Source organism: Zonotrichia albicollis, chromosome 5 (genome assembly GCF_047830755.1).
Source record: "Zonotrichia albicollis isolate bZonAlb1 chromosome 5, bZonAlb1.hap1, whole genome shotgun sequence".
NCBI classification, from domain to species: Eukaryota; Metazoa; Chordata; class Aves; order Passeriformes; family Passerellidae; genus Zonotrichia; species Zonotrichia albicollis.
In genome coordinates this window covers 6,327,153-6,338,939 of record NC_133823.1, presented here as the reverse complement: position 1 = coordinate 6,338,939, position 11,787 = coordinate 6,327,153, and the positions used below count along the sequence as shown (strand labels likewise).

At 64.8% G+C, this 11,787-nt stretch overlaps 3 protein-coding genes across 3 annotated transcripts; 2 read left to right on the top strand and 1 right to left on the bottom strand.

The window, feature by feature from the left end:
• The first annotated feature begins 2,702 nt into the window (after positions 1-2,702).
• On the top strand, positions 2,703-6,050 carry INO80B (INO80 complex subunit B). The gene is made up of 5 exons (XM_074540609.1): positions 2,703-2,859; positions 2,966-3,143; positions 3,228-3,337; positions 3,762-3,976; positions 4,537-6,050. The coding sequence occupies exons 1-5, from the start codon at positions 2,814-2,816 to the stop codon at positions 4,996-4,998; spliced, it is 1,011 nt and encodes a 336-aa protein (XP_074396710.1). The 5' UTR covers positions 2,703-2,813; the 3' UTR covers positions 4,999-6,050.
• Positions 6,051-6,469: 419 nt separating this feature from the next.
• WBP1 (WW domain binding protein 1) lies at positions 6,470-8,509 on the top strand. The gene is made up of 4 exons (XM_074540608.1): positions 6,470-6,877; positions 6,946-7,048; positions 7,274-7,435; positions 7,693-8,509. Exons 1-4 carry the CDS (start codon positions 6,485-6,487, stop codon positions 8,253-8,255), a joined length of 1,221 nt encoding a protein of 406 aa, XP_074396709.1. The 5' UTR covers positions 6,470-6,484; the 3' UTR covers positions 8,256-8,509.
• Positions 8,510-8,605: 96 nt separating this feature from the next.
• On the bottom strand, positions 8,606-11,756 carry MOGS (mannosyl-oligosaccharide glucosidase). The gene is made up of 4 exons (XM_074540601.1): positions 11,111-11,756; positions 10,807-11,018; positions 10,543-10,733; positions 8,606-10,461 (listed from the first exon to the last, which is right to left on the bottom strand). The coding sequence occupies exons 1-4, from the start codon at positions 11,469-11,471 to the stop codon at positions 8,754-8,756; spliced, it is 2,472 nt and encodes an 823-aa protein (XP_074396702.1). The 5' UTR covers positions 11,472-11,756; the 3' UTR covers positions 8,606-8,753.
• Between the last annotated feature and the right edge of the window lie 31 nt (positions 11,757-11,787).

Here is an 11,787-nt window from a genome sequence, read left to right as displayed (position 1 = left end):
GATCGGTGCCGGCGGCTCCTGGCACGGGCGGGACAATGGCCCGGGGACAATGGGTGACATCGGTGCCCGGGTGACATCGCTGCGCCACGCGTGTGCCTGCAGGGAATCCCAGAATCCCGCAGGGAATCCCAAAATCCTGCAGGGAATCCCGAAATCCCGCAGGGAACCCCAAAATCCCCTCAGGGAACCCCAAAATCCCTTAAGGAATCCCGAAATCCCACAGAGAATCCCAAAATTCTGGACAGGACCCCAAAATTCCCGTAGGGAATCCCAAAATCCCCTCAGGGAATTCCAAATCCCACAGGGAAGCCCAAAATCCACAGGAAATCCCAAAATCCCCTCAGGGAATCCCAAAATCCCTTAAGGATTCCCGAAATCCCATAGGGAATCCCAAAATTCCACAGGGAATCCCGAAATCCCCCAGGGAATCCCAAAATCCCACAGAGAATCCCAAAATTACCACCGAGAATCCCAATATCCCACAGGAAATCCCAAAATCCCCTCAGGGAATCCCAAATCCCGCAGGGAATCCCAAAATCCCACAGGGAATCCCAAAATCCCACAGGAAATCCCAAATCCCTCAGGGAATCCCAAAATCCCCCAGGGAATCCCAAAACCCCACAGGGAATCCCAAAATCCTGCAGAGAATCACAAAATTACCACCAAGAATCCCAAAATCCCACAGAGAATCCCAAAATCCCGCAGGGAATCCCAAAATCCCCTCAGGGAATCCCAAAATTCCTTAAGGAATCCCGAAATCCCACAGAGAATCCCAAAATTCTGGACAGGACCCCAAAATTCCCGCAGGGAATCCCAAAATTCCCCAGGGAATTCCAAAATCCCCCAGGGAATCCCAAAATCCCCCAGGGAACCCCAAAATTCCCACAGAGAATCCCAAAATCCCGCAGGGAATCCCAAAATCCCCCATAAAATATTGTGGATATTTGGGATATTTGGGTGGTTATCTGAGGGGTTTCTGTGAATATTTGGGGGTTTTGGGAGTGTTTGAGAGTTTTTTTGGGATATTTGGGATTTTGGGGTAAATATCTGAGGGGTTTGTGTGAATATTTGAGATATTTGGGGTGTTTAGGAGTTTTTTGTGGATATTTGGGGTATTTGGGTGGGTATTTGAGGGATTTATATGGATATTTGGGACATTTGGGGGTATTTAAGAGTTTTTGGTGGATATTTGGGTGGGTATTTGAGGGGTTTATGTGGATATTTGGGATATTTGGGTGGGTATTTGAGGGGTTTTTGTGGATATTTGGGTGAGAATTTGAGGAGTTTGTGTGGATATTTGAGATATTTGGGTGAGAATTTGAGGAATTTATGTGGATATTTCAGATATTTGGGGGTACCTAAGAGGGGTTTTTTGTGGATATTTGAGACATTTGGGTGAGAATTTGAGGGGTTTATGTGATTATATGAAATATTTGGGCGGATGTTTGAGGGGGGTTTGTGGATATCTGAGATATTTGGGGGTATTTGAGAGTTTTGTGTGGATATTTGGGATATTTGCGTGGGTATTTGAGGGGTTTATGTGGATATTTGGGATATTTGGGTGAGAATCTGAGGAGTTTGTGTGGATATTTGGGATATTTGGGTGAGAATTTGAGGGATTTATGTGGATATTTGGGATATTTGGGTGAGAATTTGAGGGGTTTATGTGATTATATGAAATATTTGGGCGGGTATTTGAGGGGCTTGTGCGAATATTTGAGATATTTGGGGGTATCTGAGAGTTTTTTTGTGGATATTTGGGATATTTGGGTGGGTATTTGAGGGATTTATGTGGATATTTGGGTGAGAATTTGAGGGGGTTTTGTGGATATCTGAGATATTTGGGGGTATTTGAGAGTTTTGTGTGGATATTTGGGATATTTGTGCGGATTGATGAAGTCAAAACTCCTCCTGCTGCCCTAGGCACCATCCCGGCATCCTGGAGAAGGATTTTGTGAAATTTTGTGTGGATACATGGGATCCATGCTCAGATGGGAGATTTGGGTGAATATTTGAGATATTTGGGTGAGTATCTGAGGGGTTTATGTGGATATTTGAAATATTTGGGGGTATCTGGGGGTATCTTATGTGGATATTTCGGTGGATATTTGTGTGGGTATTTGAGAGCTTTGTGTGGATATTTGGGTGAGTATCTGAGGGGTTTATGTGGGTATTTGGGATATTTCTGTGAGTATTTGAGAGTTTTGTGTGGATATTTGGGATATTTGTGTGGATTGATGAAGTCAAAACTCCTCCTGCTGCCCTAGGCACCATCCCGGCATCCTGGAGAGGGATTTTGTGAGATTTTGTGTGGATACATGGGATCCATGCTCGGATGGGAGATTTGGGTGAATATTTGAGATATTTGGGTGAGTATCTGAGGGGTTTATGTGGATATTTGAAATATTTGGGGGTATCTGGGGGTATCTTATGTGGATATTTCGGTGGATATTTGTGTGGGTATTTGAGAGTTTTGTGTGGATATTTGGGTGAGTATCTGAGGGGTTTATGTGGGTATTTGGGATATTTCTGTGGGTATTTGAGAGTTTTGTGTGAATATTTCGGTTATTTGGGTGGATTGATGAAATCCAAATCTCCTCACCCTGCCCTGACCTCACCTGAGCTCACACACCTGTCCGGCCGGCCCAAAAGCACCCCTGGCACCGGTTTCCCCCCGGACAGCACACAGAGTGCCCATTTCAAAGATGGCGGCAGCAGCGTCACCCGTCCCACACAACGGGGGGAGCCAGACCGGGCGGAAGTGAATTTTGACCGGAAGTGAGTCCGTCCCGAATTGGGTCCCCCGCGGGCGGATGCGCAGGGCCTGGCGGCGGGGAGCGATGGAGGCCGGCGGGCACGGTGAGAGGCCGCGGGGCCGGGGAGGGCCCGGGGGGGTTGCGGGATCGCTCCCCGGTGCGGCAGAGCCCACGGAGAGCCCTCGCTGAGCCCGCGTTTCCCCTCACAGGGCAGGAGGCCGAGGCGGGCGGCCATGGCGGCCACAAAAAGAAGCACAAGAAGCACAAGAAAAAGCACAAGAAACGGCACCACCACGAGGCCGGACCGGCCCCGGGGCCCGAACCGCCTCGGCAGCCACGGCTGCGGCTCCGGATTAAGCTGGGAGGGCAAATCCTGGGCACCAAGAGGTGAGGAGGAAGAGGAGGATGAGGGGAGGAAGGGCCGGGCCTGTCCCGTGTGTCCCCCCCAAACTCCTCTCTGCTCCCCCGCAGTGTCCCCACGTTCACGGTGGTCCCCGAAGGGACGCACTCGCCGTCCCCGCTGCTGGCGGGGGATGAGGAGGAGCCCAGCGTGCCCATCGAGCAGTACCGGGCATGGCTGGGTGAGCACCGTGGGGACATGGGGGGGTCACAGTGAGGTCTGGGTGGGCAGGGGGAGCTCTGGGGGGCTCAGAGTGAAGGCTGGGTGGGCTGGGGATGGTCTGGGGGGCTCAGAGTGAAGGCTGGGTGGGCGGGGGGAGGGAAATGGGGGGGCTCAGAGTGAGGGGTGAGGGGAAATGGGGGAGCTCTGGGTGAAAATGGGGGGCTCACAGTGAGGGCTGAGTGCTCTGAGGGGCTCAGGGTGAGGGCTGGGTGGGTTGGGGGAGCTCTGGGGGGCTCAGAGTGAGGGCTGGGTGGGCAGGGGGTGCTCTGAGGGGCTCACAGTGGGTTCTGGGGTCTCACAGTGAGGACTGGGTGGGCAGGGGGAGCTCTGGACCCCCTCCCCTCAGGGCACTGTGACCCCCACTTTGTGGCTGCTCCCCTCAGATGAGGACAGCAACCTGGCCCCCTCACCGCTGCCCGAGCTGGACGCCGAGAGCTGCTTCCCTGGCCGTGAGGAGGGTGAGGAGGAGGAGGAGGAAGAGGAGGAGGAAGAGGAGGAGGAGGAGCGGCGCTGGCTGGCGGCCCTTGAGAGGGGGGAGCTGGATGACAACGGGGACATCAAGAGGGAGGTGGACGAGTCCCTCCTGACGGCCCGGCAGGTCTGGGGGGCTGGGGAGGGGCTGGGGGGGCTCAGGGAGCTCCAGACCCAGACGGGAACTGGGCTGAGGGGGACAGGGGAGCCTCAAAACCCCTGGGGCATGACTGGGGGGGACTGGAAGGGATGCAGGGTGGGGCTGGGGGGGCTCAGGGAGCTCCAGACCCAGGACAAAGCTGGGCTGATAGGGCACAGGGGAACCTCATAACTCCTGGGGCATGACTGGGAGGTGCTGGGGGGGCTCAGGGAGCTCCAGACCCAGAGGGGAGCTGGGCTGAGGGGGGGCTGGGAGCCCCTGGGGCATGACTGAGGGGGGGGGGGCTGGGGAGCCCCTGGGGCATGACTGAGGGGGCCTGGGGAGTGCTGGGGGTGCTCAGGGAGCTCCAGAACAAGAGGGGAGCTGGGCTGAGGGGGGGTCTGGGGACCCTCAAAACCCCTGGGGCATGACTGGGAGGATCTGGAAGGGCTGCAGGAAGCCCAGAACTGCTGTGTGGCAGAGCTGGAGCTCTGAGGAGGTGAGGAGGGGGGTCAGCCACCCTTCTGAGCCCCCTCCTCACCCCACAGCGCGCGTTGCTGCACAAGCAGCAGAGCCAGCCCCTGCTGCAGCTGCCCATGGGCGCCAAGGCCAAGGAGGTGACGGAGGAGATGCGGGAGAAGCGCGAGGAGCGGGCGCGGCGCCGGCGGCTGCAGGCGGCCCGCAAAGCCGAGGAGAGCAAGAACCAAACCATCGAGCGCCTGACGCGCACGCACAAGGCCAAGGTGCGGGCCCTGCGCGAGCGCCGCGCCCGCCCCGCCCCGTGCCCCGTGGTTCATTACCGCAGCGCCGCCGACGGCGTCACCGTCTCCTTCCCCGCCGGCTTCCCGGTGCCCGCGGCCGCCGCCGCGCCGCCCGTGCCGCCCGCCCAGCCCTGCGCCGTGCCCGGCTGCGGCAACGCCAAGCGCTACAGCTGCGCCCAAACCGGGCGGCCCCTCTGCAGCCTGGGCTGCTACCGGCGCAACCTGCAGCTGCTGCAGAGCGCGGGCTGAGAGCGGCGAGGGGGGACAGGAACTCTCCAGGGGCTACGGGACCTCTGAGGGGACCCCACCAAGGGGCGATGAGCCCTCTGTGGGGGCTGCAGATCCTCTGCAGGGGGCTATGGGGCCTCACCAAGGGGCGATGAGCCCTCTGTGGGGGCTGCAGATCCTCTGCAGGGGGCTATGGATCCTCGCTGGGGAGCTATGGGTCCTCACCAGGGGCTACAGACACTCTCCAGGGGGCTATGGGTCCTCTGAGGGGCGCTCCAGACCCTCACCAGGGAGCTACAGATTCTCTGCATGGGGCTATGGACCCTCTATGGGGGGCTATGGATCCTCTGAGGGGGCCTGGGAGACTCTGAGGGGAGCTATGGGTCCTCTCTGGGGGGCTATGGGCCCTCTGAGGCGAGCTACAGACTCTTACTAGGGGGCTACGGACACTCTCCAGATCCTCTTGGTGGCTATGGAACCTCGGAGAGGAGCCATAGGCCTTCTCTGGTGGGTTATGGATCCTCTGAGGGGAGCTATGGGCCCTCACTGGGGCCTACAGACCCTCACCAGGGGGATACGGGACCACTGTAGGGGCTACAGATCCTCCCTGGGGGGCTACAGGCCCTCACTAGGGGCTATGGATCCTCTCTGGGGGGCTATGGATCCTCTCTGGGGGGCTGTGGATCTTCTCCGGGGCTGTGGATGCTCTGCTGCGGATCCAAAGGGCCAGACCAGCCGGCCATATGGAGTTCCTGCATTGTCCACACGGACACAGAGAGCTGGAAGAGGAACCTGTGGGTTTGCACTGTGGGGAGCTCCAGACCTTCCACGTGGAGCCAGAACAAGGAGATTCAGAATGTCCGTCATGGATACAGAGGCTCTGGCCAGGCCACCCAGAGAACTGCAGTTCCTCATGGACACCTGGAGCTCCTTCAAACGCATGTGGACACCTGGGATGTGAAGCTCCAGTGGGCTTTGGGCTCTCCAGCGTGGACACGGGGGGTTGGGGACCCCGGCAGGGACAGAGGGTGGTCCTGAGGTGGCAGAGCTGATTAAAAGCTGTTGTTGAAGGAGCCGTGTGTGGGTCTGCTGGGATGGGGAAGTAGCCCGACCCCCGGGAGCGCTGTGGTACAGTCTGACACCCCCGGGAGCCCTGTGGTACAGATCCGCCCTCCCCCAGCTGTGGAATAGCCCAAATCACCCCCTCCCCCCCGGTGCGTTATGGTCCGTCCCGGGTGGGCGGGGCGCTCTCCGGCAGTGCCTGTTGGTTGCGGCCATGCCCGGCGGAGAGCGGCGACGCTGATTGGTCGGACGCTTTGCCAATCAGGCGGACGAAGAGCGGTTTACTCGCCAATTGGTCGCGCTGTGCCGAATGCCCGCCCCAAGGCGGGTCGGGAGGCCGCGCCCTCCGTCGAGTTTAGGGCTGGGCCGCCATTGGCGACCGCCGCTGTCAGTCAGAGCCTGGGGGCGGTGCTCTATCTCCGATTGGTCCCCATAGCCGCCAATCATGGAGGGGGCGGGGCTCGGCTTCTTTGTCTCTGTTGTTGGGCGTGAGACTCAGGCAGACGGCGAGCGATTGGCTGCAGCCGGGCGGCGGCGGCGGCGCCGATTGGCTGCCGGCTTCAGAGCGTCCGCTGATTGGCCGACGGTGGCCGCGGGGGCGGGATTTCGGGCCGGGCGTGATGGCGGCGGCGACGGCCCCGGCCCGGGCGGCGGCGGCCGCGGGGGCCGCGATGGCGGCAGCGGCGGCGGCCACGGGGCGGCGGCGGCTGCTGCGGGCGGCGGGGGCCGCGGCCGGGCGGGCGCGGGGCCGCGGCGGGCTTTAGGCGGCGGCGCCATGGAGCGGCCCGGGAGCGCGGAGGGGGCCTGGGCCGCGCTGCTGGGCCGGCAGCACCCGCAGGTACCGGGCGGGCCGGGGCTGGGGGGGCCGCGCGCGGGGCTGCGGTGACGGTGCGGCCGTGCCCGCAGGCCCGGGAGTTCTGCCCGGGGGTGAACAACCGGCCCTACGTATGCGAGACCGGGCACTGCTGCGGGGAGAGCGGCTGCTGCACCTACTACTACGAGCTGTGGTGTGAGTGCGGGGGGGGTCCCGGGAGAACCGGGGGAAACGGGGGCTCCGGGTGGGCTGAGGGCTCGGGGAGGAGCCGGGACTCTGGGGAGCTCAGGGGCTGTCGGGGCTGGGGGGGACTGAGGGCTCTGAGAGGTTTTGGGGGATCCCCCGTGTGAACGGGGGGTCCGGGGATTCGGTGGGCACGGCGGTTCCGTGTGAACCGGCTCCGCGGCCCCGTTCCCGCAGGGTTCTGGCTGCTCTGGACCATCCTGATCCTGCTGAGCTGCTGCTGCGCCTTCCGGCACCGGCGGGCCAAGCTGCGCCTGCAGCAGCAGCAGCGGCAGCGTGAGATCAACCTCATCGCCTACCACGGTGCCTGCCACTACCCGCCCTCCTCGGGGGACCTCCGTGAGTGACCGGCTGCTCAATTTACCCCGAACCCCCTAAACCCACGGGGGGTGGAGACTTCAGTGAATCGGGACCCCCAGCCCCTCATCCCCCACATCTTCACGGGGGAGCTCAGTGAGTCAGGACCCCCTGTGCCACCCCCCATTATCCCGGGTCCCCATGTACACCCCCAGCCCTGTGCCCTCCATCTCCATCCTCCCAGGGTCGTTTCCCGGTGTTCCCCCGGTGTCCCCTGACCCCGCCTCTCCCCTCCCCAGGGCTGCTGGCCTCCTTCAAGCTGCCGGCGTACGAGGAGGTGGCGCAGCGCCCCGGGACGCCGCCGCCGCCCTACAGCCCCGGGAGCCCCTCGCTGTCGCCGGGCTCCTCCGGGGGCTGCAGCTCCTGCTCCTGCGGCTGCTCCTGCGCCTCCTCCCCCAGCAGCTCCTCGCTCTCGGCGCCGGCCACCGACGAGACGGACCCGGAGCCAGGCCCGGGCACGGGGGGTGGCAGTACCGGCCGTGATTACGGCTCCAGCAGCACCGGCACCGGTGCCAGCTGGGACCTGCCCCTGCCCGAGGAGCTGCCGGCCCGCGGGGGCCCCCCCAAACAAGTGCCCCCGGACTTGTGTGAGGCCGAGGGACACCGCTGCTCCAACACCGAGGGGGGTGAGGGTGGGGCGGGCAGAGCTGTGCCAGGGGGATGCCCCGGGCGGCACCGGCGGCTCACGGGGGATTCGGGCATCGAGGTGGGCCGGGGTGTGGAGGAGGAGGAGGGAGAGCCTGAGGGCTGTGGGGGAGCAGGGGGTGGTGGGGGGCCCGGCTCACCTGTGCTGCCTGTCTGAGCCCCCCCACAGGACCCCCGAGTGGGGTCTGGACTCATCCCTGGGGGCCCTCGCCCCGAGTGACGCCCACCCTGCAGTGTGGTGGGGTCCTGCTGGAGCCCCCTCCCCTCCAAACTGCTCCTGGGGCCTCCCCTGTGATCCCGGTGCTGCTGCCCGGGGGGGCCCCATCGCCCGGGGGGTGCCCGAGGCCATGGGGATGGGTGGGAGGTCCCGGCGCGTTCTCTCACCATTAAAGAGATGTGAAGTACCACTGACATTTGTGGTGGGTGCACTGGGCTGGGTGGTGACCCCTGACTCCACAGGAAGGGGCAAAACATCCCCGCATGGCACAGGGGGCAGCAAAGGTGACACTGTGACACCCTGACACGGGTGGCGAGAGGCCACAGTCATGGAGGTTTATTGCAGGGGAGGCAGGGGGGCTCTGGCACTGCCCCCCAACACCTCCCCTGGCCCTGAGCGCTGCAGGCAGACAGGCAGGGGGCACAGGAACCCCCCACATCAATAGTCCTCAGCCATGGCCAGCACCACGAGCGCCGACCAGCCGGCAAAGGGGTGACACCCCTGCCCGGTGCCATCGCTGTCCCGGTAGTGCTCCCACAGGAACCCGGTGGCCTCGTACTGCCGGAACACGTTGGCCACGAGGTTTTGCCGCAGCTCCCGGTAGAGCTTTGCCGCTCGCTCCCGGTGCGGCCCCTCCGCCCGCGCGTACCCGTGCAGCGCCCGCAGCGCCAGGAAGTTGATGTTGACCCAGACGGAGCCGCGCCAGTAGGGGGGGTCGTGCTCGGTGTTGCGCCGCAGGTACAAGGGGCTGTCGCGGGCCAGCGAGCGCAGCCCGAACGGCGTCCACAGCTGCTGCTCGCTGCTCATGGAGCCCAGCAGCGCCGGCAGCCGCGGCGAGTCCGCCCGCAGCAGCTGCAGCAGCAGCGGGAACAGGCTGACGTAGCCCAAAGCTGCCACGAATTGCGGCCGCGGCGCCTCCCGCACCTCCCGCCGCAGCTGCGGGGCCGCCGGGGGCCGGCCGGGCACCGGGGCCGGGCGGTGCCAGCGCAGAGCCACGGCCGAGCTGTGGTTGCCGAAGTCGGCGAAGGTGCCCAGCTCCGGGGCCCAGTGCAGCCGCTCCAGCAGGGCGTTGTCACTGAGGGCGGCGGCCATGTCGCGATAGGGCGCGTGGGGCTCGCCCAGGCGCTCGGCCAGCGCCGCCAGCACGCGGGCGCCCAGCGCCATCCAGCAGCGCAGGTCCAGGTGCCGCTCCTGGGCGGACGGGTGCGAGGCGCGGGGGTAATCGTCCAGCCCCGATGACAGAGTCTTGGGGTTCAGGAAGCGCTCGGGGTCAGGGTCGCGGCCGCGCCAGCGGAAGGTGAAGGGCTCGGGGCCGGCCTGCGTGCGGTTGAGCCACTCGAACCAGGAGCGGAGGCGCGGGAAGAGGCGGCGCAGGTAGGGCAGGGGCGCGTCGGGCAGCAGCCGCTCCAGCGCCAGCAGCAGCGTCGGGGGGTTCGCCGTCTCGCTGTGCTGCAGCACGAACTCGGGGGGCACGCGGGAGCGCGCCTCCTCCCCCAGGATCTGCTCCCGCGGGATCCAGCCGTCGGCGTTGAGCAGGTCGAGCCAGTGGGCCAGGATGTCGCGGGCCAGCGCGGGGTCCCAGCGGGCCAGCAGCAGCAGGTGGAAGCCCTCGTCCCACAGGAAGCCCCGCGGGAAGCAGGAGCGCGAGGGCACGGCCGTGAACAGCACGGACTCCATGCCGGGCAGCGGCTCCTCGCGGTGCTCCGAGCGCAGCAGCGAGCGGCCGTGGAAGAAGCCGATACCGCCCAGCATCTCGCTGAGGGCGGCCTGGGCGAAGCGGCGCTGCGGGAGGGACACCCCGCGCATCCCCAGCCCAAAAGTGTCCTCGAAGCGTCGCTCAAAGGCGGCCGCGTGCCGGGCCAGCGCCGCGCTCAGCGCCGGCCCCGCCAGCCGACCCTGCCGCGCCCCCGCCGCGCTGCCCGACTCCAGCGTCACCTCCAGCACCGCCGGCGGCTCCAGCGTCACCTGGTGCAGCAGCAGCTGCCCCCGCGGGGGCTCCCCGGGCAGCCCCCCGGTGCTGGACACCCCAAAAAAGCGGCGGCGGGGTCGGCCCGGCGGGGAGAACACGGAGCTCTCGCGGAGGCTGTGCCGGACCAGGTCGGTGAGGCGGTGCAGCCCCGGCACCCCCGCAGCCAGGAAGTTGTAGCTGGGGGGACAGGAGAGTCAGGGATGGGGGACACAGTGAGGACATGGGGGCAGATGGAGGAGACACAGCACAGACACTCACCTGGCGTACTTGGGCCCCTCCCCGCCCTCCCCGGTGGGCGGCAGGAAGGTGAGGGTGAAGTCCCCGAGCTCCTCCGCCGTCCCTGCCACAGCCGCCAGCCGTGTCCCGTTCTCCAGCACCGGCCGCAGCATCCCCTGCCCGTCTGTGGCCACGTAGAAGAAGAGCGATAGGAGAGGGGCCGGGCCCTTGCCCTGGGGAGAAGGAAGAGGAGGATGACAAAAGTTCCCCGGCATCCCAACCCCTCTCCCACTTTTACCCCCTCACCTCCATCTTTGCCGTGACCCGCCAGCTCCAGTCGCCACCGTGGTCTCCCCCCGGCTGCTTCACGAACTCGGTTCTCAGCAGCAGCCCCTCATCGCGGATCTCCTGCACTCCGAAATTCTCCCCGTCGTGCATCAGCCACCCGTATCGCGACACGCCGTCGTTCGGCTCGCTCGTGTGCCGCAGGTTGCCGCCGTGTTGGAGCCACATCAGTCCTGAAGGGGCGGGGAGGTGTCAGGGGCGGCCTCGCGGTGCGAGCGGGGCCGGGCGAGCCCCGGGCCGGAGCAGAGCCCCCCGCGCCCCTCACCGGTCACCACAGCGCGCGGGCTCCGCGTCTTCATCCCGAAGTAAACGTGGGGCCGGTACGTGCCCCAGAAATAGGTGGGCGACGCGAGAGGCCCGGTGGAACCGGGGGGCACGGCGGGGGGCGCGGGGTGCGGGGTGACCAGGCGGGAGGCTTCGCTCCACCGCTTCCACCCGGCAGCCGCCGCCGCCAGACACAGCGCCAGCGCTGCCGCCGCCGCTGTGAGCGCCAGCGCCGTCCGGCCCCGCCCGGAGCCTCGCTGCGGCTTTTGCTGTTGCCGCAGTTTCGGGTCCCGGTCCCGCAGCCGCTCCCGGGGCCGTTCCCGGGGTCCATCCCCGCCGCGCCGCCGCCGCTCGCCCGCCATCAGGGCAGTCGCGCTGGTGACGGCAGCGCTGCGCCAGGTGCGGCCAGGCCCGTTCTGCGAGCGCCCCCTGGCGGGCGGGAGGACCAGGAGCAGGCTCAGTCCCCCATCTGGCACAAAGTGGCCCCGAGGCGACAACGACACCGCACGGTGTCCCCGAGCCGCCCTGACACCCAGTCCACCTCCTCACGCCCGGTTTGTTACGCCCGTTGATCTCTCCGGGGATACCCAAAGGACCCCCAGCTTTCCCTGGAACCCCAGCTATGCACGCGCGGTGCCCCCGAGGACCCCAAGGGAATCCCACTCTGCACCCCCAGTC

Coding starts and splice junctions, on each gene's coding strand:
- MOGS (XM_074540601.1), bottom strand. CDS start 11,471: ATGGCGGGCGAGCGGCGGCGGCGCGGCGGGGATGGACCCCGGGAACGG. Junction 10,734..10,806: donor GGGTCACGGCAAAGATGGAG/GTGAGGGGGTAA, acceptor CCTTCTCCCCAG/GGCAAGGGCCCGGCCCCTCT. Junction 10,462..10,542: donor GAGGGGCCCAAGTACGCCAG/GTGAGTGTCTGT, acceptor CTGTCCCCCCAG/CTACAACTTCCTGGCTGCGG.
- WBP1 (XM_074540608.1), top strand. CDS start 6,485: ATGGAGGGGGCGGGGCTCGGCTTCTTTGTCTCTGTTGTTGGGCGTGAG. Junction 7,049..7,273: donor CTACTACTACGAGCTGTGGT/GTGAGTGCGGGG, acceptor CCGTTCCCGCAG/GGTTCTGGCTGCTCTGGACC. Junction 7,436..7,692: donor GCCCTCCTCGGGGGACCTCC/GTGAGTGACCGG, acceptor TCCCCTCCCCAG/GGCTGCTGGCCTCCTTCAAG.
- INO80B (XM_074540609.1), top strand. CDS start 2,814: ATGCGCAGGGCCTGGCGGCGGGGAGCGATGGAGGCCGGCGGGCACG. Junction 3,338..3,761: donor GCAGTACCGGGCATGGCTGG/GTGAGCACCGTG, acceptor TGCTCCCCTCAG/ATGAGGACAGCAACCTGGCC. Junction 3,977..4,536: donor CCCTCCTGACGGCCCGGCAG/GTCTGGGGGGCT, acceptor CTCACCCCACAG/CGCGCGTTGCTGCACAAGCA.